Here is a 25,699-nt window from a genome sequence, read left to right as displayed (position 1 = left end):
TTAGAAACAGAATTTAGATCTATAAAATACCAGTGTGTTTGTTGTCTGCAGCAGAATGGCTTAGGCATGTGCTTTTTCCTTCACCTTGAATTGCATGGGTTGAATAATAAGACTCAATAATTTAGCATTTTTTGCACTATGAAGTTATTTGTTCCCTGCAGGTATAACTAAACAAGACTAATTGACTAAAGTTGGTTTATTTTTGTTCTTAATGGCAAATTTTTAGGAAAGTTTCAGACCTCACCCTCTGCCATAGAAGCTTGAATAAAATACAGTTTTCATTTCTTTTAACAAAACATACTAAAGAAAAAGATAACAATCCAAATCCTATAAAATTCCTAGGATTTCGAGCTGTCATTTTAATTACTTCTGACACGTGACAGTGGCTGTACTGCTTATGTGAGAGGCTCGTGTAGCCTGGTAACCTGTTCCATCAGTACATGTCAGCAGGCAAATTGAAGAATAGGACAAATATGGAGTAATTGTGCTCACTCTCTTGCAGTTACTTTCTCAGATGCCAACTATCTGTGGATCTTACTTTTTGAGTAAAGCATTTCCTTGGTTTTTTTTTTCCAACTAAACCATACAAGTTGTGACTGCTGCTATAGAAGTGCTGCAGATCATCCACAGGATGAATGTCACAATGGGATCTGCCTCCAGTATACAGTGCAGAACATCAGGTTTTTCAGTGGGTTTAGCAATGATCTGAGGGGTGAAGTATTATTTTTGAGGAAATAATGCAGGTTAGTATAAATGCTGTTCAAGTTCTGCAGAAAAGGCTAGATTGCATTGAAAAGTTTCAGAGTGTAGTACTCAGAAGTTAACAGACAGTGAAGAGTAAAAGCAGCCCACACATAAGTAATTACTGTAAAGGCTGATTGGTGTCACAAAAGTTGAAACAAGAATGGATGAATGCATGTCTTTGTTCTGCTCTCTAGGTTTTAGAAAGATGTTGGTGACTTGGAAAGGGTTGCAAAGTAGCTATGAGAATGGTGAGGTCACAAAGGCCTACCTGAGGTTAGAGCTGTTCATTCTGCTCTTCCTGATTCTTGGCAAACATTTGGCAACAACTCTAATCTCTCCATTTCAGATTAGTAATTGAGAGCCATGGTGGCAATAATAAATCTAGGATAAAACCTTACACTGAGTTCTTTGAGAATACTAAATCCTGAGAAGTGCATGGGAACATTGACAGCCAGCATGATGGACAGTAGTTTGAGAATTTTTCTAGCTGTGTTAGCTGTCTGCTGCTGCAAAACACGAGGAATTTCTCAGTTGCAGACAGGTCTCTGAGTTAGCAAACAAGGACCAGCGGTACATACATGTTCAAGGCAAAAGTAGCTGTAACTGCACTAGAGGTCACAATAGGCTAAAACTTGTAAAATGAAGTATATATTCATACATGCCATATCAGTCTGTTATTTCAGACTTGGTTTAAACCTGTTCTATGCAGACAGTTTGTAAGACTGCACTGAAGCAGCTGTGGCAGGTATATGGCCTGTAGTACTGATGTCTGCGAGACAGACAGCCACTAGCTGGGCAGTGGCATTTTGAACTGTTTGAGCTAGGCTTTTTCTGGTCGTGCAGAAAAGCAAAACTGTATCTAGCTGCTAGGATGGTCATTTCTGTGAAAGAAGTGGCCTCGAGCCTCTACAGCGTTACTCTTGCTTCAAGTCTAAAAGTGACACAGCCACAGCCAGAAGTGGCAGGTATTACATCAAGTGCAAGGTTGTGGGATTCCCTTGTCTTTGTGTTGTGACTCGATCCATAAACTACAAAAACATCGCAAGGATGAGTCAAGATGAGCACACAGCTTCCACACTGAACAGCCTCTAGCACATGCAGTCTAGGGAAGCGGTGGTAATTCCCCAGTCTGGGAGTACAGATTTGACCATACTGATCACTAGATGAGCCTCTGCCCTTGCTATTTAATGGCTCCTTGTGCTTAGTGCTGAGTGACCAGTCACTGCTCCTTCTCCACAAAGGGCTTTCTTCTAACTAAAGATTTTGTCAAAAAAACAAGCTGTGTGCATGTAACTGCTGGTGCCAGATGCAGCAGGAGCTGTGGAGAGGTACAAGGGCTAACAGCTCCTTTAGCATGAAAGAGCTTTTGTTTGCTGTGACCGGGAGAAAAGGTAAAACAGCTTCAGCCGCAGTGAACAATCTTCCTCAACACAAAGATCTCAGCTATTTACCGGTCTGTAAACTGGTGTGTGGAATGTACATCAGGAGAGAAGCCCTGTACTGGTCCTTGTCAATGCATGGCCTCATAGAAAACACAGGTAGTGATTTTGCCTGCTCTTTGCTCTCAGTATATACTGAGTCACTACTGTTCCCAGAAGGATCCCACTACCTCATATCTTCAATGCCCAAGCCTATTCTCTGTCATGAATGCACTGATATGACCATTCTAGCATGTTCCACCTGGTTACTAATATTTCAGTTCTTGCATGCAAGAAGCCCTTCTGTGATATTTAGACCCTGCTTGTCACTGTGATTTTTATTTGCACTAAGGGTGGGTGGCCAGATGCCTTCCCATGAAGACAGGCCTAGAATGAACCTAAATTCAGTGAAACGCTATTGTCTGCACAAGCACTGGCACAGTGACTGATGAGCAAGTCTCCCAAACTCACTCCTTGGAAGACATGATTTGCTAAGAACATGCCAGTATAATGGAGGCCCTGAGCAGGGGACAGTGTGGATGGCAGCACAGAGGTGCCAGTGCCTCCTCCCTCAAAAGTACATTACGTATCTCAAAGGTACATGAAGTAATACCTCAAAGGTATCACCCTTTTATGAAACACCTGATGTGATGCCTGCTCAGAGAAAGGCTTCCTTTTCCATCTCAAGGACAGGAAACTTCCTGTTTTGTTCTCTTCTGTACTGTGTTTGCTGTACATGGTTTTTTTCCTGGCTTAATTCCTGCATCATAGTTATCAGCACTGGTGTGATCACTGATTTCCAAGATCAAATACATATTCAGGATGTTCACCCTCCCACTGCCTCCCTTCCATCCTTCAAGGCCCTGTTATGTATAGCAGGCAGGACTCCCAGGAGCAGGCTATCTGAGATAGTGGGACGAATACTGGCTATTGGGATGTTTATAGTTCAGTTCACTAGACTGATAGTCCCTTCAATGACTGAGTCTGCACTGATTGCATTATCTGTTGCATAGCACAGAAGAGGTTCCACCCATTTGATTCTGAAGGCAGTACTCCGGTTTATACACTCTACCAAAGCAGGAAGGCACCTTTCACCAAAACCTTGGAATAGCTTTCCTCTGACACTTCTGCCCCATATGAATGAGATGCTATTGCTCTTGCCCACCTCTTTGCCCATGTTACTCTCAGAGCTTTTCTCAGGTCTGAAAATTTAATTGGGTCAGTAACTTCCAAGGTCCTCCCATGCTAGCTGCCCTTCAGTTAGTGCAAAGTGGAATCATCAGTTACAGGTGTGTGTTTGTTCTGCTCTTTGGGAGTGCACTTGGGGCAGGTGAGGTGCTGCTGCCTTTAGTATATAACCAGCCCCATGGCACCTACTCATTGCTCTGTTAGAGATTGAGATGAGTGCAAGTGAGAGAAAGTGTGGTCATGCTTCCCCCTCTGGGGAGAAGAAGTCCAAGAAGAAGCCTAAGAGGAAGGAAACCTATTCAATCTATATCTACAAAGTACTGAAGCAGGTGAGCAAATGTTTCTTTTCAGCTAGAAGCAGCTTCATATGTAAAGTCACTTCTGCCCATTGCATGTTAACTGCCTAAAGAAAAGGAAGGAAACTCTGCTTATTAGGGAGATGGAAAACAGAATAAGTGGGTACAAGGCTGCTGCAGCTGAATCTCAAAAGTACATGTTGAGGGGGATTCTGAGCAAGAGGCAAGGCAAGAAATGGGCTTCAATCAGAAAGGGTTTCTTAGTGAGAATAAGCTTTAGTACATAGCTTTGCCTAAAGACATGATTGAGTAAAAGGCAATAGGGCTGGTGCTGGCCCTCTGTGCAAGAATTTAAATCTTTCTGGTAATTCCTGTTGGGGAGATGAGCAAAAGACCTTTTCAGAGGTAACCATGAGTTGTCTGGGCCTCAGTTGCCTGCATGATCCTGTAGGCAAGACTTGGAGCTCATGTTCTACCTCCACTTCTCACAGGCTGGTTTTCCATAAGGGATTGTGTAGAGGCTCTTGCCAGTGCAATCCCAAAGCCTCTCTTCAGTCTAATGTAAGTGGCACAGGACTTGAGACCCTTAGGGTGGAAAATGAGGGTCCCTGTCTGGGGGACACTGTCCCACTCTGGTTTGAGTGCCCTGTCTGAAGGGGGGGAAGTGTGGCCCCCACTTCAGGATGATGGGTTTGTGAGACAGTGCTTGATTACCATCTGGCAGGTGCACCCGGACACTGGCATCTCCTCTAAGGCCATGAGCATCATGAACTCCTTCGTCAATGACCTCTTTGAACGTCTGGCCTCGGAGGCCTCTCGCCTGGCCCATTACAATCACCGCTCCACCATCACCAGCCGGGAGGTGCAGACGGCCGTGCGGCTCCTGCTGCCTGGTGAGCTGGCCAAGCATGCTGTCTCTGAGGGCACCAAGGCTGTCACCAAATACACCAGCAGCAAGTGACTGGCCAGACCCCAATAAAGTCCCATTGCACTGAGTGTGCCTCTCCTGTCATGGTGCTGCTGGGGGGAAAGGCTGGGAGGAGAAGGCAGTGAGTGTTCATCCTCACCATGGATAGGGCTGGCAGATGTTGGAGGGGGCCCAAGGAGCTGGGTCAGAGCTTTCAGTGGGATGGGAGGTTGGAGGTGATCCTGCTCTGGTCCTGCCTATCGCCCTTTCCCACTGCTGATTTGGTATGGAGCAGCTGTTGCCTTCAACACGTGATAGTGGTTGGGGGTCGTGGCTGGTGCTGTAGGCAATAGGAGAAGAGGAGGGACGGTTCCACTTGCTGTGGTGGTTATCTGTGCTGGTCCAGCATGGGTAAGAAGCAAGAAGTGCTGGGAGCTCTCACTGGTGAGAAGCTCAGCTGCAAGTTCTTCAGGTGCTGGTTGGGTATTTCCTAAGGGGAGAGTGAGCAGAATGCTAATCCAAATTTAGGAGGAAGAAGGATGCGAGTGTTGGAAAAGGTGAAGGATTCTCTTGGCATGCTGCTGATGACTGCAAGGACTTTTAGCCTGGGATCTAGCCTATCTGAAGAATTGTAGGATTGGTTTAACTATCAATCCAGAAAGAGGATTGAGCACAAACCTGTCCTAGTTTATCACAGGCTAAATTCCCTTCCACATGCTCCTCTCTAAACAAGTTAGTGTGGGGAGCGCATGTTGGAAGCTTGATACAAGCTGGTAAAGTTGCTGTGGCATCTGAATGTTCTGCATTTTCCCATTATAACCTCTTGCAGCTCGACCGAGTTACGTGTAGCCTCACTCCTTTACAATGAATAAAGGTGGTCTAGCCACCGGCTTTTGACGTCAGCTGCTACTAAGGTCTTGTCTTCATCATAAGCATGGTGAGCAGATGGAGACCTCATGTCAATAATGTTATCCTTCAGAGGAGGAAAGCTGTTAGTAAAGTTTTCTGTCAAATTGGTTTCAAGAAGGTGGCGGCAAAATTAAGTGAGTTTTCTGAAACCTTTTCAGATGTTTATGGAATTGGGTCCTGGTGATGGAGGGAGCTGAAAGTTGAACTGCAAACCAAACCTGGCTCAGAGAAAGCTGCAACTGGGGTGCTGGAGGGTGGCATAACAAAGATGTAGCTTAGATAAGTGGAAAATACCTGTTGGCTATAGGCTTTATGCCTCCTTTATGGAGGTTAAAAGTATTGGTAATAGAGAAGTTAAGACAAACTTCTACACATAAAAAAAACAACAACAAAAATCCTGGCATGAAGAAGCATGCAGTAAGTACAGCAATACCATCTGTTTCTAATAAAGTATTTTGTGTTTGATTAATAAAGTATTATTAAACCAAAAAAGATACTACCTTGTTCATTCGTGGGTAAGAAAAAGTTGTTAAATAGCAGCTAGCTGGGACAGCTGCTTCAAGGTCGGTGTGTCCATAACTTTTACCCGGGTTTTGAAGAAATAGGTTGGAGTTCTCTGGTCTGCTGGCATTTATTTAAAAGTAAGTGACTAAACAACACCCACCCACCCCTCACACACAAACAAAACCCCCAAAAAGCCAAAACGAAACCTGGAGTAGCAGGAAAGGCTCAGAGAGGGAGCCTTGTGTTTCACTTTTGGAAAGGAGGATAGCATTATTAAATGTGGGCCACTTAGTCTATAATTAATTCCAGGTAAAATAAAGGAAACCCTTCTCTAAGACTTGCTTGGTAATAAATTAAGGGGTTAGAGCATAAGGCACTGAAGTGGTTTATGTACAGTGTATCTTATTTTATCAAATCATGGACTTGATCGATAGCATCACAGACTTGTCATTTATGAGTTTTAGGAAGAGTCACTTAAGTTTTATTTAGCTCCATATGTCAACTATGGAGCACCCAACAGCAGGTTGATTTCTCTGAGCTGTCCAGTTCTCAGCAAGTTGTTAATGGAGATCATAAATGGAGACTTTCTGTCTTATGGAGTCCTGTAGAAATTGGTATTCAAACTTAATGCAACTAAAAAAGCTAAACCTCCCGTTGGCTGCTTGCAGATAAATGTATAAAAACACGGATCATGTCTTTAATCTTTGCATTACAAACTATAAGGCAGTTTGAACTGTGGACATCTAGGTTGTTTGGTAGGACGGGATGACAGCTGCTGTTTGAAAACAGCAAAATACAACAAAGAGCAGAGATTACAGGGGATACCTGTGGAAAGCTAGGGTTGTTATGGAAAGCTGGATGGGTTCTTCCACAGTTCTCCAATCTCCTTATTTCAGGTTTCAGGTTTCTGATTGCTAAAGGCTTATGTTGTCTTTGAGCTTCCTGCTGTTCTTCCTCAAGTGCTTCCTTCCTGTGCTGGGCCTCTTTGCACCAGCCCAGGTTATCACCATGCTGGTTATTCAGTTTGTAACAGTCAGAGCTGAGACTAAATCCCTCTGTGTCAGTGGGGTGTAGTTAGCAGTGGGTAAATTGTTTTCAAAGGTATTTTGTTTTTCCTGATGGGTTCTGAAGGTTTTTCTTGGTTCTTTTGTTTGTGTTTTTTACCTCCTGGTGAAAGATTTCTCCCTTTCAGGTAGGGGAAGAAGAAACAGTGTAAAAGGAGCTGGACTGGCAGAAGAAACAAAGGGTATTTTCTTTCTAGGACTTGTGGCCATCATCTGTTCTTGATTCCAGTGGGTTTGAAGAGAGAACTTTGTCCTCCAGGGCTATAAACTGGTTTAGGATTGAGCATCTTGTGTTTTGCCTTGGGCCATCATATTAATGACTGGTCCTGCCTGTTTTTCCTCAGGCTGACTGGGAGCTTCTAAGTGCTCCCTACATGAATGAGCCAGGGCCCTGACAGAAGCATTAGCAGATTCTGTCTGTCCATATGGAGCCTGTGTAGCCCACAAGGCTGAGTGAGTGCTGTGTCCAGAGTGATGGTGGAGGGCATGATCTCCTGTGCTGTAAGGGGACAGCCCAACTGTCCCACGAGTGCAGCACCTTCTCAGGGTGTGCACGGCTGTCCCTGGGTTCCTGCATGGAGATGCCGCCTCAGCATCTGTGGTGGCATAAAGGAAAGACGTGCACTATGTTCTGGGTGGAGATGTGGTGGAGGTCCTTTGCCAGTTTCAGGCTGGGAGTGGATGCCTAGTTCTAAGGTCTTCCAGTGTAGGCAAAAGTTGGGGTTGGAGTGTCAGGAGGAACCAGAGCTGTGGTTGGTGACAGTATGTGGGGTAGTGGTGGACTTCACAAGGTGTGTGAGGTGATGCTGAGTTTCATGATCTATGGAACTGTGACAAATGCTTGTTTCTGTCTAATTGGTGTGAGTTTAGCTCAGTAGCATGGACCAGATGAGATGCACATGCTGCTCCTAAAGTACAGGAGGCAGCAGAACTGGGACTGTGCATATCACCTTCAGTCTCAGCCATGCTGCTGCGGTATGGTGCCTGCTGGGGGAGGGTGGAAAGAGCTTGTACTGGTACTCCATTCCTTCTGGCTGTAGAACAGCACAGAAGAGTGCTCTTTTCTTTATAGTGCCCTGCCTGCAAGTCAGAACTGGTCCTGAGCAGTGTTGGGAGCTGCATCTTGCTCAGCAGGGCTGTATTTCTATTTCCTTTAGCCCTTGTGGCCAGTTGTGCTGTGGGGAGAGGCTGTGCGGCTGGTGAAGGTGGCAGAGTGGCTGTGTCAGGGCTGCCTGTTGGCCAGGTTCTTAGTGTAGACTCATCTGGATGCAGCATCAGAGGCAGGAAAGTCCAGGAATGGGACTGTGAGCAGGCTGCTGTTTGCATCCAGAAGGTGAGCAGTCCATCTCCTTACCCAGTCTATTCTATTGCTCCCTAGGCCACATTGTCTGAGTTTTCTTCCCCTTTCCAGCAGCCCTCACATTTTCCTGGCTGTAGGATGTGCAGTTACGCTTTTTGTGGGACGGAGAGTGCTCGTGGAACAGCTTGGAACTGCAGTTCTGCTTCTGCCCTAGAGGTGGCTCTCTCGGACTACCTGATGCCCAGCATATTTCTGCTGCACACGCAGGATCCCGGTGCTGTCCAGCTTGAAGCAGGCTGCCTGTGGACCATGCAACTTCCCTGCGTGGTACCCTGTCTCTCTTAGCAGGTAATTGGCTGGCATCTGTGTGGATAAGGTGCTGATTTATGGCTAGATGAGCGGCTCACTCCTGGAAGCATCTGGTATTGTATCTAGCACTGGATGAGCGCAAAAGGAGTAAGGCTTTAGTGGTGCAGGTGCTTGATTCTCCAGTACTGTAATTTGTGCATCCTGCTTCATGTCCACCCGCCTCGTTTTTATTTTTCTCCCCTAAATTCTGGAAAAATAGAATTGATGACTGTCCTAGTATTCCTCTTACTAGATCCCTGTGTTTCCTCACAGACCTGGAAGGGCAGCCAGCTGCGCAGATGCACCTAGCTTGGGAGGCAGAAGGAGATTGTTGCTCTTGGAATGGTGAGTTCTGCCCTGAACCTGCCCAGATTGTCTCTTTTTTGCATTTCCCGTATGAGGCTGGATTCATCTGTCACTGTGCGGGGGTCGTGCTCGTTGTTTCCCCACAGTACGTACCCATAGAGCTGCCCTGATACAGGATGTCATAAACAGTTTTCTTTCCTGAGGGATCACTCTGCATGCTTAGCACAGATTAGAAGTTTTGAGCATTACTTCACAGCTCAGCTTCTTCCAGACTGGGCTTGTGGCCCTGTTAGTGCCATGATACCTTCATGGATCAGGTGAGTTCTGAATGAAGTTGCTCTGGGAGGAGGGGGTAGACTCTGCCAACCAGCAGGGATTCACAACAAATTGGTCACTGCAAAATGACCCAGACCTTTTACCTTTTGTGGTAAAAAGCAGACCTTAACTACGAGCCCATGCAGGCACTCTTTTGAAGTGTTTTGGGGCTGCCTTGGTCTGTGAGTTTGTCTTTTTCCAGGTCTTCCTTTGCAAGTCTCTCACTGAGCTCTTAATGCTACAACACTGCAGCACTGTCATGTTGCGAGTCCCTGACCACACGTCTACATTAATCTGATTTGTTCTTATCAAGTTATACATGTCCATGGGCTAAAAGTAACCTCTGTTGGGTTTTGGGTTTTTTTGCCTTGGTCCATTCTTCAACCCCCTTGAAAGAACATTATAGTGTGACAAACTGAATCGAAGTGTTCATAAAAATATCAGTAATGCCTGTGCTCCCTGTTTTCATTTTTGTAAGTGAACAATGAGATAAGAGTTATCTGCTCTTTTCTCCCATAGGGTGGGGACCAAAAGGCAAAGCATCTCTGAGGCCTATGATGAGTAGGGCAGGTTTGAGGGGCAGGAGCTTTTTAGACAACGGGGCTGGCACCAGTGTGCAGACCTGCATGCATTTCTCTTCCCATGTTGTTGCATCCCTTGGCAGCAGTGCTGCCAGGTGGCTGCTCTGGTGCATCATTAGACACTGTTCCAAATAGCATAGGCAGGAATGAGGAAGAGGAAAATGAGCTGGTGATGGATAGCTCTGGTGATGCCAAAGCTGTTAAAATATGAACCTCTGAAGTGCAGCCAGGGTTCCAGCAAGGGGCTTTCATCCTTTCTGTGTTCAGCTGCTGGTGTGTGGGGACAGGGCTGGTCTATGTCCCTTCGCTTTTCTGGTTTGGTCTGAGGTAGGCTGTTGTCACTGAGTAATGGTAACTCTGAGTCTGTAACCCATGGTGGCCCAGAATCCCTGCTGGAGAATGGGAGGTGAGTGATGATCAAAGGTCAGAGAGATGCTCCCCCGTGAACACACACATTGCTATTTGAGGCTCTGTTATCCCTGATGCTGCCGGTACTGTAATGGGACTGAGGGTCTGTGGCATCCTTGGAGCTGTGTCTCCATCTAAGTTCTCCCTAACAAGGATTGCTGCAAATAGTTTGTTTCACTGGGTTTTGTTTGTGGGGGTTGTTTTGTTTTGTTTTTTATTTTTCCTCTCTCTTTCTTCATATTCTTTTCACTCTGGAGTCTCGGATGCAGCCAGCAGTAATGCTGCTCCATCTTCCCTGCTTGGTATTGTGCAGTGGAGGTGGGGGATGTATTCAGAAGTTAATTATGTGAAAAAGTCTTATTTGATATCCATAATTTCCAGGGCCATGTAACAATGGGAGTCGGAAGGCATCCTTCTTCTAATGTCCTCTTCTTTTATAACTGTGTATTACCTGCTGCCAAACATGGCGGGGGGGGTGGACGGGATGACAGGACTGAAAGACCTGCTGTCTGGTAAGGTGCTTTCTGATATGGAGCTGCATCCAGCAATTGTTAGAGCCCCAGTGACTGCCTTGCTGTGCCACCAGTGCTGAGAAGCTTGGAACAGGGCAGAGTGCTTCTCTGGGGCCTGAGGACAAGAAGCGTGTTCTCACATAAGCAATGTGTATTGGGCTGGGCTCAGGACAGTTACCTAGTGGTACCCTGCGTGGTCTCCAAGCGGGAGGAGGTTGTTTCCATGTAGCCCCATGCAGGGTGTGGGACTGGAGAATAGGATGACACGGGCAGAGTGGCCCCATGAGGAATGGCTGCTGCAGGCCACACGCGGTTTTCCCATTAGCGAGTGTTTAGTTCAGCGTTTTAAATAATTGTGTCCTCGGAATGATATTTAAAATCCATTTGGGAGGCAATGAGGCGGGAAAGTGCCTATGCCATTGTGATGACGCTGCGCAGGCCGCGCCGCACATGCATATTACAAACTCGTTACAGGCTCGTTTACACGCACGCTGCTCACTCCCCACACAACCTCTTTCTGATGCTCCTAATGTTTCTTCCCCACCATGGCTGCTTCTGCTCAGCACTAGGGAGAAATTTACTTGATGTCAGGCCTGGTGTCATCTGCAGCAAGAGGAGCAAGGGGCATGGTCATGGCAGTTGGGTGCTGGCCTTTGAAATGGGATGTGTGGAGCATGCGTCATGATGGGACTGTCTCTCAGGTGTGCTGCCCGTGTGCTCCGTGCTCAGTGCAGAGCTGTGTTTACTTTCTGACAAGCGCTTGAACTTGTGTTATTGCAGGCTCCAGACCCTGCAGCCCTAATGCTTTCAGCTGCTGTGCTCTGGGTGCAGCTGGGAGAAGAGCTGCAGCACCCATGCCAGCCTGACTATGAGGCTCAGCGGCATGTGCTCTTGAGTGTCCATGGGAAGCTACGTGAGCTGGAAGGACCAGGCAGGAGGGAACAGATGGAGCAGCATCTTGAGCGTCAGTTTCTTGAGTTCTGGCTAGTGGCTGAATGGGAGGGTGGCCTTGCTGTCTGTCCCTCTGTCCCCAGTTCCTCTCTGACTGCTGCATGGGCATCCTCCTCTGCCCTCCCAACCTCTGTAAAACAGAAATCTTATGTGGCAGTACAGGGCTCCTGGTACCACTTTATCCTGTTGGCCTCAGTGGCATGAGCAGTGTTCGGTCTTCTCCTTTTGTCCTCTCTTGATTGCGTTCAGGCTCTCTTAGCCATGGTCATAGCTGTGGTTTTGCTTGGTGCCACCTTGTAACCAAATGTGTGAGGTGAGGATCAAGCCTGCAGGTATACTTAAGGGCATGGTGGGTTCTGACATCTACGTCCCTTGCACAGTGACCTTGCTGGCTGCTTTCTGGAATAAGAAAAGATGCTCTTAACATAATTTTCTCAAAGACTGCTGAGCAGGTATGAAGGCAGAAGCAAAGCTGGAGTAGGGGCAAAGGTTGTCAAATCAGAGAAGGAAGGCCAGGGTATAAAACATGGGTACTATCTGTGATTGAGGCAGCAAATGTTCTCAGGAGGTGGAATTTACCCCTATCCCACCCCAGGGCTGAATTTCCAATGTGTTTGGGAAACATGTGTTGGGATGGTCTTGGGATGGAAGGGTTGGGTCCCACAGCCTTATGCTGAAGGGGTGCTAAGTGATATAATCTGAGGCAAGGAAATGCTCATGTGATGCCTTCATCCATTATTTCTGCCAGCAATGAATGGAGCATTCACAATGCTCCAAGTAAGGGAGCTGCATGCCATGGTTAAGAGTGGACTGGAGCTGCTCTAAATGCAACACAGATCAAGAAACCAGAGGCTGATACTTAAGGGCTGAAACTTTGCACAGTTTATGTGCAGGAGTTTGTGGATGGTAACATGTGGGGTATTGCCTTCATTTGTTCCCTCCCTGTGTATGTGCCTGTGAGTAGTAAGGCTCCAGCTGAAACCTTCACCTTGCTTTCAAAGAGTCTGTCTGGGGTGGGTTTATTCTTCAGGACACTTCATTTTGTCTTCTGTGCATAGGGCTTTGGGTATCTGCTCTGAACTTGCCACTTCTTGTGGCCATAGCTGTGGTGCAAGATGCACGAGTCCATCTTGGTTTTCCAGGTGCTTGCTTATTAGCACATCTTGGTGTGGATGGTGGGCAATGCCAAATGCAGGCATTTGGACTTGCATGTGTATGGGATGCTTGGCTTTCCCTGCTGAGACCCTGAGCGTTGTGTGTTGGTGGGGAGAACCTGGCTGTTTTGTCTGCCAAGCTTCATTTTTCATGTGCATGGTGGCCCAGCTCATCCAAGGCAGGCTGTGTTACATGCCTGTCAGCTGCCTGTGCAACTATCCTTCCAAGGGAGATGGGTCAGAGGTGCTGTAGGGAACAGGGTGGGCTCTGCTATGGGGAAGGCAGCAGTTCTTCACTGATGGTGGCAGTGGGCTGAAACACAAGTGGGAAGGGTATAACGTGACAATGAACTGGGTGTGATGAGGTGTTCTCTTAATGGATGTGGTGTGGCGATAGGGAAGTGTCAGGTAAAAGGCTGAGTGACTTTGGGAAGCAGGGGAAAATGGAGTTGAAAGAGTGAGTCTGGTGAAGTTCAGCTGCCCCATCTTTGCAGACAGAGTCCATGGCCTGAAGCTGATCAAGACATAAAAGAGAAGAGGTTGGAAAAGACATCTTCCTGCGGTGCGGATAAGCCCTGTGGACCTTCCTACTTGGCAACTGTTTTACTTGGAGATGTTGAAGGGAGATGGAAAGGCTTCTGAGATTGATGGAGTTCAAGAGCAGAGCTCTCAGGCTCAGGAAGGTATTCATGACTCTTTCTTCCTGGAGAAAGCTTAACTTAACCAGTGCTTTGTGCAACCTGTGACCACGTGCAGGAAGCGGTTAGGCTGGGAATGGCTAATATGTGATGCGGCCTCTAGGGACAGTGCTCCTGGTCCAGTGTTAGTGAGGTGTTAGAGGTGAACCAGGAATCAAGCAGGTGCTATGTTGAGGTTGTCTTCTCTCCAGGCTGATGATGAGCTCTTGGAAGAGGAACCACAGATCCTGAATGTGGCACTAGACCAGGAAGATGAGAAGCCGCACAAAGCAAAGGCGACTGCAGTAAGGTCAGGAAGACAGCCCAGTGTTTCAGGCACAATGGGTAGGAATGCATGGCCAGCAAACTGAACAAGGCTGTGAGTGGATGTGCGGCTGGCTCACCTGAAATTGGCTGTTTGGGCTATGCCTCTGCCGATGTTCCCCGCTTCAGACCCCTGTACTCCTGACTCCAGGCTTCTGACACCACAGCTAGCGAAGTTGCTGCAGCTGTCAGTAGTCTGGTTTGGAAATAATGAGCATTAGTTTTGTAAAAGGCCTTCCATGAGGAAGCAGGTGAGATCCAGAGAGAGAGATTGATGGGCTGTCAGCTTCTATATTCAAACTTGCCTTCCAGCTGGGTTAGGTTTTTTTAATAACACAGTTCACAATCCCTGCCACGTGCTGTCCTTAGCAGGCCCTCTTTCCTGAGAAGCTGGCTTGCTTGTGTCAGAAGTGAGCCTGGAAAGCTCTTCTGAATGACTTATTGCCATAGCAAGTTGCTCCTGAGCACTACAGAAGTGTTACTAAGATTGGTTACCACTCCAACCCATGTGCTGCTGTGTAAGAACAGCCCTGAAGAATGTTTGAGGGACAACTTTACTCACATGAGAGTCTCTAATCCAGTCCCCGTGTCTCATGGCCTACTTGTAAATGAGGGCTTCAGTTCAGTAATGTTGTCTTGAGGATCACACACGTTCTGCTTATTCTTTCCTTAGAGCCTGGTCTGAAGGTCCATGACATCTCTCTCTGCTACCTTTGCTTACAGGAGGGACTCTTTGTGCTTGCTGGAGTAAAGGCTTTCCCAAAACAGTAGCTGCTGGCTCCACTTGCATTGCCCTTTTGCAGACTAGCAGGATCTAGCTGCTTGTTCTCCCTTATAATCAGGATGCAAGTTCTTTCAGCAACCTCTTTCCTTTCATTTACTGTATTGAAGAGGTGTGTACTTTGCTTTTGACTTCAATCTAGCACAGCAGCTTCTGTATACCCATCAGGTTTAACAGTAAAGCAAAACCAGGGTTTATTAATGCTTAAGGTAGAAAATGAGGAGCTAATAGTTTAAGACTTGAAAACAAAGCGCAAGTATGGGCTCCAGTAGCTTACTATGTGTCATCGGGACCTTCTGAAAGTGGCAGCATTTAATACATCCAGGTTAGTGTATATGACTAGCTAATATCTGCATTAAATCATGGTTTACTGGGTAGTCTCTGACCTGATAGGCCTGGCCATATACTACATCTGTAGGCTTGTAGTTTACACAGATGACTTTGTTAGTAACAAGGTATGTGAGCTCCTACAGCTGCTGAGCAAGGTGGATCCCATCTACAGGGAAAGGAGCCTGGTGGAGTCTGTAGGTAATTCATCCTGTCTCCTCTGCTTTTTCCTGTCCCTCTCCAGTTGGTTTCAGCCTGATTGTCCCATTTCCTTTGTGCTTTGGAGAAGTGGCCAGTTGTTTCTCCTGCCCTAAACCCATTTCTATCTTCTGGGCTGTGACCCTCCTTTGCAGCTTTTTTTTACCCCCTGCAAACTTGCTCTCTCTACAGAACTGGTAAATGAAGCAAGCCCTGGGTAAAAGGTGGCTCTGGGCAGTGTAAGAGATGGCAGAAGTGAAGGAAGTAAAAGGGAGAGATGAGAAAGGGGAAATTAAAAATAAGTTAATGGATAGTTCTGATGAGCTCTGTACGTGTTGTTTTGGGACAGAACAGCTCTTTGTCAGTTTTGGCCACTTTGTGCAGAAGAGCACAAACCACCGAGTGGGGAGAGGTTTTGGGAGGACTTTGTGTGCCAAAGAGAAAGGCCACTGGGGATGTGTGTATGGATATACCTATGGTGGGATGAGCATGGCGAAGACCACCACATGTGAGTGAGGCTGGAGAGGTCTCCATAGTTGTGCTTGGACTGTGGCCTTGCTCTGTTTCATTCCAAGTGGGAGAATAGTGCAGAGCAGAGACTTTGCAGAGCAAACAAGCAAGCACATAGAGTGTTTCAAGGCTGCCTGCTACCCTTCTCCTGTACCTAATGTGTGCTGGTGATTGCATCCAGCAGCTGAAAATAATCTCTTGGAAGGAGGTGATGAACGGGAGCTGCCAACCATGACTATTTATAATGGGTGAGTCAGGCCATTCCTGAATCCAGCCAGACACTGGGAAGCTGGAACCCAGGAGTAACCTGCAAAGGACACAGCCTTGGATAAGAGGCTGTTGCCTGCAGCAGCTTGTTTATTGTATAGTTCAGACTTGCCCTGTTTACCCCCTGTGATGGACTGCATCTTTCCCTTCAGCTCTACCACACGCTTCCTGCAAATGGATGGGGGGCAGCAGGATGAGTGGAAATACTCTCGGCATGTAATGTGCCGGTACTCCCACAGTAAGCACAGCCTGAGCCCAGCTAGCCAGAGGTGCCAGAACAGCCGTTTGGAGCCACTGGAGTGCCGGGATCTGCTGGTTCAGAATGCGCTTTTCACTGGGGACTTGGAGATGATGCAGAAGTACTTCACCAAGGATGCAGCCATCAACCTCATCATTGAGACCAAGGGTGGTGAGCTACGCTGGACTAGCAAGAAATTTGGTGGGTGTGCAGGGCTGGGACATGGGAGGATGTAAAGCGCCCAGGCTGGGGACCAGAGAAAGAGTGCTGATGCCTGAGAAAAGTGTTGAGAGGAATCCCCAATGGTGGAAGCAGGGTGGTGGAAGTGGGACTGAGGAAGAATGGCTCTTGGTTGAGGAAGGAGGATTCCAGTGCCTTTGAACAAATGGTAGCGGTCTTGTTGAAGGTGGCCAAACTGCTGGTGAGGATAGGGCCCTTGAAAGTGCTGCTGGAGAGGAACAACGTCAGGGCTGTACTCTTAGAAATTGTTGGGACAGATGTGAAATATGAGTGAGATGGAGGCAGTGCTTGGGTGAGAATGCATCAGGTGGCATAAGGATGCTTTTCTTGCCATGTATCTTAAGTTGGGTCTGTTACTCCAGCTCATTAGAAACTGGAGGCTGTGACATGCTTTGAGAACAGCAGAGAAGTGGTAGTAGACAGATTAGTAGTCTGAAAGTGCAGTTGTCCTTGCCACTGTCTGTTAGCCGTGTGGTGCAGGCAGACATCCAGAATTTAAGACAGAGACTGTCAGGTGTAGGGGGGCCATAAATGCACCATTCTTTTCCATAGAAGGTTAGTGACAAAAACCCCTCTGTGCCAGAATGGAAGACCTGTTGATAAAGGCCACTTTCCCAGAGGTGTGTGCTCTTTTTAAGTGTCCTGCCACAAAGCTATGGAGCACATTGATAAAGCTTGACCATGGCCAAGTGTTTTGTGTGGGGATCCACGCTGCCAAGAGACAAACAGATAGTGCAAGCTTGCACGTGCAAGTGCGGCTGCTTGTGAGTGGTGAAGATTATTTACTGACTTACAAGATTTGTACAACCCACGTTTTGAAATGTTACAGTCTTTTTAGAAATAAAAATACAAAAGGTATTGATTGCCCTTTGTGTAACTGAAACCACTTGTCAATAAAATACTAATTGCACATTTTAACTCCTGTCTTATACTGGGCTGGCAGACACCTGAACAGCAAGTCAGTCTGCTTGTAAACATTGGTGTCCCAAGGCTATCAGAGCAGTTGATGTAAAACAACTTTAGACAGAAATTGTTCTTACCACCAAGGTTTCAAGATGTAAAAAATCAACCAAAATTATTCATCAAGCTAAACAGACCAAAAATGTACTGCCAAATTTGTCAGATAAGGATATGGAACAACAACCAAAGAAACCTTCATGATTTGGTTCTGTATCTCACTGGCCTATAGGGACAGTTTCTTAAAACTTAGCCAGCCAGTGACCTTAAAGTAGACACTAGTGACCTGGTGTTTCCCAAGTCATCCCTACTGATATTTTAAGAAGCCCAGAGGAAGTGTACATTGTATGTGTTACTGACGCTAACTCACACAGCCTTTTGCCTCCCTGGTGATGTGTATGTGATTGGGAACCTTAGACTCTTCATGGGACACCAGCTTATATCTTTGGAGAAACAGTGAGAAAGTCTGCCTGGTGCTTCCCTCCTTATTTTTTCATCCACTACATTTTAGCTAGACAAGATGGTGAAGTCAGCACAGACAGAGAATGCTGGAGACTGTCAGTACAGAACTTGCTCATTTATTTTCATTACTGAGAAGGATAAAGTTCCCTATCTCACACTCTTCTCTGGTCCTCCAGGTAATTGTTGCTTGGTGATCTATTGGGGTCACTTGTTTTTAGCTGTATGATCTGAATAGTTCCACACCACAGAATTGAACTAAACACTACTAGCCTTCCATGCAGTTTGGTGTGTTCCTTAAAACATATGGTCTGAACAAAACACACACACACAATGCTGACAAACGCTGAGCAAAGCGTGCTGTTCTGTAACAAAAGTAGGGGCAGGGTGGGTTTATACAACCCAGTAGGGACAGGAGAAAATGCCATTTCAGGTGAAGGACAGCAGTTAAGAACCCTGAGTGAGGCAAGTGTCAAAGGATTGGAAAAGGAGTACTAAAACAATGCAGGAGCTCTGTAAAGCTGAATTTCAAGGAAAAGTAGGAAGGGGTCTAAAGGACAATTACCTTCTGTGTTTTTACTTCACTGTTTCCCATCCTTGTACATATTTCTGCCTTTGTCTTCAAAGTCCTTTGTCTTTAAGCTTTGATTAAGATGAACTTTCCTTTAGCTTGTTTAAAAACCTGTCTAGTGCCAAGGGCTAAGGTGGAACTAGCAAACCAGTGTGTGTTTGGGGCTGGAGATGTGCAAGGAGCCACGGGCTGGACAGAGCTGTGCTGCTGGTTTATGGCAGCAGCTGTGCTTTGTGTTCTGAGCAACAGCTGGGTGACAGAAGACTAGCGGGACATGAGACCACTTTCCTCTCTTTTCTTAGTGATGTCATGCCTCTGTTTCTACCCTTCATGCTACCCTTCTACCCTGCCCTGCCTAAGAGTTTTCCCTTCACAACCAGTGACTGTAGGGATACTGCTGCCTGAGAGGATTGTCCTTCTCAGCCTCTTGGCCCAAACATTCTGTCACAAGCTTTCCCAGAATAGAAGAGCTGAGACCTGAGCTGTACCCACCCTGGGCCAAACAGTGCTGTGGCATGTCTGACCTCCTTGTATAGTGCCCCAGGGCAGGCAGGCAGGCAGCCCATCAACTGGGGCACGGCACACTAGTGGGGCTGCACCCACAGGCTCAGACCCTGGCCGGGGAGGCAGCAGCAGCACGTCCTGCCCTGGTGTCTGGGAGGGTCTGCGTACTGCATCATGAGCAGCATCAGAGGCAGAGGAGGCAAGAGCCAGGAGCCCATTTGTATACAGAAGGTGGATGGCCCTGCCCAGACTTACTGGCAGGCCCTGCTTACTGGAGATCAGGAGGTTGTGGCCGAGATCCTCAGGAACTCTCAGAACAACCTGAGTCCCAGTGCAGTGTTTGACACCAGTGACCTGGAAGAGTGGAAGAACTACCGCTTCAACATCCGCTGGCTGAGTATGCAGGGGGCAGCAGGCAGGCAGCGTGTACCACACCTCAACAGGGGTTCAGAGCCTTTTGCTTATGCTGCAGGGCATTCCTGTTGCTGGGATTGTGTGTTATGGGTGCTTATTGGATTATGGAGGAATGAGGGTGGGAGTGAGAGCACTAGGATGTAGTTGGGCTCCCCTGTGCTGCTTACGGGAGAGTGTTTATGTGTTCAGGAGTGTGATCCAGGATACCTGCCTCTTCTAGCAGGGGTTGTGCAAGTGCTTGGAAGCTGCTTGGGTTCCCCCACTTGGCAGAGGAAATTCAAGCTCCAGGTGGTGCTCCTTCTGTGACCAGCCCTGTAACCAGGTTCTGTATGCCTATTCTGTCTGTGTGCAGCCTCTGCTGCTCGTCTCTCTGTGGGCTGTGCTGACCAAGGAGTTGTCACAACCCTGCATTAGGTCCTCGAGGTAGTTCATTTTGAACCTGGCCCTGGGAAACACAGTTGATTGCATACTGCTTCTGCGAGAAAGAGGTGAGAGCGATGTAGTGTTGAACATATGAAGTGTGGGACTTGGTTCTCCACCCTAGCCTGGTTGGGCAGCAAGAAACATGATTTAAGGAGACCTTTTTCTGTAACAGCTGCAGGCCGTTTGCCAGCAGACTGCACCAGCTCAGCAATGGTTCCAGCATCTTTGCTGAGTTTGCATGTTTCAGCCCTTTGCTCTCTCCTAAGCCCTAGATGTCCATCTCTGCTGAAGCTTTCTTGTCTGCACCATGCTCACAGCTTGTCGAAATCTCCTCTGTGTGTGTCAGCCTGCTTGTTTTACTGTCTGGTTCCTTGTGTTTGCGGTGCTTCACACCTGGTGCTCTTCCCAGCCACCTTGCTGCTTTCAGCCCTGCCTGTGCCCCAGGCGCTTTATCTGCTTTACTCCTGTCAACACAACCCCTGTCCTGCATGACTGAGTCGCAGGTGAGAAGCATACTTCCTGGGAACAGCCTCTGCCCAAGGCACAGCTGCTCCTTTGAGCTCCCCATCAGCACGGCTGTGCAGTCAGTGTAAGGCGCTATCCCCAGATCTTTGCCTTTGGCAGGCTAGTCAAAAGGCAGGGACCTTGCAGAGAAGAGACTGTCACAAAGAGGCAGTCCCTTAAGGGGAAACCCGAGTCTCTCGGGGGGGGGGGGATGGGGGGGTGGGTGTATATGAGGTACCCTGGGGGAAAGGGCAGGTCTGGACCCAGTGCTTTTGTGCAGTGTGGCTGGACGCAGCCCCCTGACGTCTCTTTCCCTGCAGGACTGTGGTCTCTGAGCTATGAGCAGGAGCTCACCACACCGCTGCACATCACAGCCAGCCGGGGCTACACAGACTGCCTGCGGCTCCTGTTAATCAGGGGTGCCGCCGTCAACTTCGCACCAGGGGGTAAAACCGCCCTGCATGAGGCTTGTGCAGCGGCCAGCACAGACTGCGTGCGCCTGCTACTCAGCTTTGGTGCTGACCCTGAGGCTGTCTCCGAGGATGGCTACAAGCCCCTGCATCTCTGCAAGAGCCCAGACTCCATCGAGTGAGTTCTGCTGAGGGGGCACAGTGGATCTCCCCACCTCAAGCCTTATCCTTTGTAGAAGTGTACTCTGCTTATCCCTGCAGGTGGGGTGGTGGTTACAGCAACAGCTGCTGAATGGGATGGCCTTACTGCCTATTCCAGGACCAGCATCACCTCTGAAGTCCAATAGATCAGTGCAAGCTGTACTCTTCAGCTGATGCAGCTGAGTTTGGTGCTGCTGTTCTGCTACCCACCAGCAGTACAGAGCTGATGGTTCACATTGAAGCTCAGGGCACGCACTATGCATGCAGGCTGATGTGGGTGTGTGGGAGCAGACTCTGGGTGTAACAACACTGCATTACACATCTGTGAAGACTTAACTAGAATTAGGATGATGGTATCTCCACTCACCAGTCATCTGCTTAAAACTGCTCCAGGGCATGAGGAGCAGGAATTTTTGGGCTTCTGGGAAAAGTAAAAGCCCTAGGATGGTACAGACATGGGGAGGGAAGGGGTGGGGAGGGGATGGGAGGTAGTATAGCTGGACAGGAGAGCCTGTCACTGAGTCATCTTGGCCCACATAGGTGCGTGCAGCAGCTGCTGCAGCATGGAGCCAGTGTGAAGAGTCGGACAGAGGAGGAAGACGACACAGCACTGCATATAGCAGCACGGCATGGCCTAACAGACCATGTCCAGCTGCTTCTGCGCCATGGGGCAGACCTGGAGGCAAGGAATGAGGAGGGGCAGACACCACTGAATGCTGCCTGTGCTCAGCCCCATCAGCCCCAGGACATGGACCGCTACTACCAAGTCTGCCAGCTGCTGGTGGAGAGTGGCGCTAGCATCAATGCTGCAGATAGGGACCGTCAGCACCCACTTCATCTGGCCTGCAAGAATGCCAATGCTCAAATAGCAGAGTTACTGCTGGCCCGGGGTGCAAACGTCAACGTCATGAACTACAGCGGCAACACGGCACTGCACAATATCCTGCAAGCAGCTGCCTACAAGCTAGACCACCACCCAGAGCTTGTGGTGCAAGCCCTGCTTAACTACGGTGCCATCCGCATCTGGCCTGGTGCTCTTCTCAAGGTGAGGGGCTCACAGCCATGCAGGAGCATGGTGGGAAAGGGAGAATGTGAACATTAGCGCTCCAGTGAGAGCAAGGGTGTTTCTGTCGCAGAAGGGCTTGTTCTCTGCCAGCCTGCTTGCTTGTCTCTTCCCACAGGCTGTGGGAGGGGAAATTGACATTAATGGGAAGGGGTTTTCTGAAGTTTTCTTCTGGGGTATGTTCTCCTGTAGGACTCTCCCACTTCCGTCTGCTAAGCTGTGTGGACAGTACTTACTAGTTTCCTTAATCACTTGCCCAGGAAGATGTTCAGTCTCTTGGGCATGTTTCTTCTTTGGGCCATACCCTCCAGCTCATGCTGCCTCTGCAAAACACCAGTAAACAGAGGGTTAATTTTCTGTCTTAATTCCTGAGCAGTGCAATAATTACTCAGCCCGGAGATCAGCAGATTGCTCTCCCCTTTGGGAAAATACAGGAAAATCAACAATTAACACTAATTAATCTCCTATTAACGCCAGATAATGAGGATCACTCGTACAGCCAGAATAGACTCTGACAGCTACTGCTGGCCTGGGCCATGGGGAGTGGGAGCCAAGAGCCGGGGGAGATCTGCCTCTGTACAGCTATGCATGGGTGGGGTGTGCTCCAAAGGCCACATGGGTGGTGTAAGGTACAGAGCACCAGCATGCTGCTTGTGTTTACACAGACACAGTACACACCAGAGACGTGTTACACAAGATGTGTGATGTCTTCCTGGGGCTCTGTGTCACAGCTAACATGAGCACATTATTTCCTAGAACATTCATTACACACAGCACAGATCCTGGATGTCTCTGTAGCTCCACGCTAAACAGGCATAATACATCCCTGAGACCCCCGTGTAGCCCTCAACAGAGGCATAGTATGCCTTAGTCTTGCTGCCCACAAGATCAGTGTCAGTCCTTGCCCCAGAATGGCTTGTGCTCTAACTAGAAAAATGTGAGGGAAAGAGCCTGGTGTGAAGCAGATTGTTGGCTGCTTGCAAGCTACTTGCAGCAGTGAGACAAAGTTCTGCATCCCCGCCATGTATGTTAACCCCTGCATCCAAGAAGAGGCTGTAGGCACCCAGTTGTGCTGAATGCAATCATGCTGCTCATGTTGGGGGTTGGCTCAGTTACACTCAGTCACGGGAGTGGTGCTCTGGCATTTTCCACCATCGTTGTGGGTTTGATCTCGTGGGGCAACACAAGGGAAGGACATTAGTTCCTGAGATTTGCCAAGGCTATTTTTGAGCAGCTTTTGGAAGGTGAAGGTAAGACTTGAGGACCTTGCCCAAAGGCAGCGTTCACCTGCTCTCTCCCTGGCACAGGTGCTGCGGTACTGCCATACCTGCCCGCGTGTCATCGAGGCCCTGATGAACAGCTATGACCATGTGCGTGTCTCTGAGGACTGGGTGGAGGCAGTTCCAGCAGAGGTTGTACAGGTGAGGGAATGCATCCTGCCATTGAGTTACTGTGACAGGGTGCCAGAGGAGCCTTGGGGCTGTGGGAAGTTTGGGACAGGGCTGCGGCTGGGTGGAGATTTGCAGGGCACAGGGGTGGTGCTGTTGGGGGATAGGGAGGAAGCATCACAGAATCATAGAATCAATTAGGTTGGAAAAGATCTTCAAGATCATCAAGTCCAACCGTTACCCCAGGACTACCACTAAACCATGTCTCTGAGGGCCTCACCTGCACGGTTTTTGAACACTTCCAGGAACAGTGATTCTATCACTTCCCTGGGCAGCCTGTTCCAATGTCTGACCACCCTTTTGGTGAAGAAATGTTTCCTAATATCCAATCTAAACCTCCCCTAGGAGTAGCCTGAGGCCATGACCTCTTGTCCTGTCACTAGTTACTGTAGAGAAGAGACCAGCAACCTCCTTGCTCCATCCTCCTCTCAGGCAGTTGTAGAGAGCAATAAGGTTCCCACTGAACCTTCTGTTCTCCAGACTAAACAACCCCAGTTCCCTCAGCAGCTCCTGATAAGCCTTATTCTCCAGATACTTCACCAGCTTTGTTGCCCTTCTCTGGACATGCTCCAGCACCTCAGTATCTCTCTTGTGAGGAGGGGCCCAGAACTGAGCACAGTATTTGAGGTGTGGCCTCACCAGTGCTGAGAACAGGGGGATTATTACTTCCTAAATCCTGCTGACAACACTACTTCACCATAGTGACTAAGGTAGAGGGATATCTGGTTCAACTTCTGCTGCCAGGGTGGTATCTTTAGCTTTATCTGTGTGTTGTCCTCTCTTCTCTTTCTGCAGAAATACCCACGTTTCTACCAGTCACTCTTTTCCCTGGAGCGAAGACCTCGCTCCTTGCAGCATCTGGCTCGCTGCACACTCAGGACCTTCCTGGAGGGCCGGTTGCTTCCAGTTCTGTCCCAGCTGCACCTGCCAAGTGCCTTGCACCGTTTCCTGCTGCTCAGCTTCGAGGATGTTCTCTATTGAGGACTGTGGTTCCAGTCCTACTTTGCCTTTCTGTGCAGATGTTCCATCCCTGCGGTGCCAACTGTGCCTTCCCTGCTAACTCCTTCCACTCGCACACACCTCCTGCCAGGCCATGTCAGCCCCCCAAGCCAAGCCTGTTGCTATGTCCCTCTCACAGGCAGACTTGTGTTCTGCCTCATGCGCCTGTTTTGGAGCACTCTGTTTACCCGCACTAATCAGGACAAACTCCAGACTCAGTAGGAAAAGCAAAATATGGGGATTAGGGTGTTTTGAGGGACAAGGAGCAAATACACTGCATTGATCACAGTTTTAGTCATAGCATATTGGCCTCCCTGTCTCAAGTCTACAATCCCTAACCTGAATGATGCAGCTCTATTCCCTGGGCATTTATTAAGATCCTGTCTTTAGTCAAGTTGTTTACGGTTTGTACCCGAAGTTGTTTGGAATAAACCCTAGTCTTGCTCTATACCTACCAGAGTATGATTTCTGCCTTGCTTTGAAGGCTGTCCTGACAGAGCTTAACCATGTGATGTGCCACACGTAGTGGCATGTGCGCTCTCAGACCCACACATCCACCTGCTTCTCAGGAGACAGAGAGAAATGTGTGGTGAGTGTGGGGCTGAGGCCTCCCACCCAGACGCTTCTCATGCAGGTTCAATGTCTGGGTTTGCCTGGCTTTGCAGCTCAGGGCAGGACAGCAGTGTTTGTGCTGGCACTGGGGACTTTGATGTGGGGCGAGGAGGAAGCATGTCCTGACAGTGCTGGTCTCCTGGGCCCAGTGCAGTCAGCATCTACCAGAGTACAGTGCAAGTCCACACACTGCTGCCTGGGCTCCACCACACTCTAGACAAGGTAAAGGGTAGTGTTTGTTCCTACCATTTAAAGAAGCAGTTGTAAAGAAACCAAAGCACTAACCAGCCTTTAAAGATTTGCTGTAAGACAACTCTGCTCCTGCTCCTGACTCCAGATGTGCCTGACTAGTTGGCAGAAGGTACGTGAAGACAGCACTACACGTTGTTTCTCTGTTCACATGTCTGTGAGTGGAGGAGGAGCAAAAAAACAGGAGGGTCTGTCCCTTTTGGTGGCAGCATGGTCTGGGACTGCTTTAGCCTCAATGGGTATCTGGTAGGAAGGCAGTCTATGGAGCAGTACATGTGGGGCTGGTTTACCATTCTTCCTTACTTCCAGCACTGTCCGTGTGCCTACAATAACTTACGTTTAGTAATGGGTACTCAGCCATTAAGATAATATCACCTTAAGGACAGGGAAGGATTTAATTTAATCGTTTGCTTTATTT

The 25,699-nt window shown here is 48.3% G+C and overlaps 2 protein-coding genes across 3 annotated transcripts; both read left to right on the top strand.

Annotated features, from left to right (window-relative positions):
- Window positions 1–3,548: 3,548 nt before the first annotated feature.
- On the top strand, window positions 3,549–4,642 carry LOC130607296 (late histone H2B.L4). The gene is made up of 2 exons (XM_057424285.1): window positions 3,549–3,679; window positions 4,371–4,642. The coding sequence occupies exons 1-2, from the start codon at window positions 3,563–3,565 to the stop codon at window positions 4,605–4,607; spliced, it is 354 nt and encodes a 117-aa protein (XP_057280268.1). The 5' UTR covers window positions 3,549–3,562; the 3' UTR covers window positions 4,608–4,642.
- Window positions 4,643–15,941: 11,299 nt separating this feature from the next.
- ASB10 (ankyrin repeat and SOCS box containing 10) lies at window positions 15,942–24,620 on the top strand. 2 transcript variants are annotated; one of them, XM_057424281.1, is made up of 5 exons: window positions 15,942–16,428; window positions 20,620–20,887; window positions 21,451–21,955; window positions 23,281–23,394; window positions 24,217–24,619. In XM_057424281.1, exons 1-5 carry the CDS (start codon window positions 16,119–16,121, stop codon window positions 24,400–24,402), a joined length of 1,383 nt encoding a protein of 460 aa, XP_057280264.1. In that variant the 5' UTR covers window positions 15,942–16,118; the 3' UTR covers window positions 24,403–24,619. The 2 variants fall into 2 exon arrangements, with proteins under 2 accessions (XP_057280264.1, XP_057280265.1); XM_057424282.1 differs by lacking the exon at window positions 15,942–16,428 and adding an exon at window positions 18,794–19,355 and having other exon boundaries at window positions 24,217–24,620.
- The last annotated feature ends 1,079 nt before the right edge of the window (window positions 24,621–25,699 follow it).

Source organism: Pezoporus wallicus, unplaced genomic scaffold, assembly GCF_028554395.1.
Source record: "Pezoporus wallicus isolate ANWC-B61680 ecotype Strahan unplaced genomic scaffold, APGP_CSIRO_Pwel_v1 contig_5485, whole genome shotgun sequence".
NCBI lineage: Eukaryota > Metazoa > Chordata > Aves > Psittaciformes > Psittacidae > Pezoporus > Pezoporus wallicus.
The sequence above is the reverse complement of the archived record's forward strand: the minus strand, read 5'-3'. Positions and strand labels throughout refer to the sequence as shown.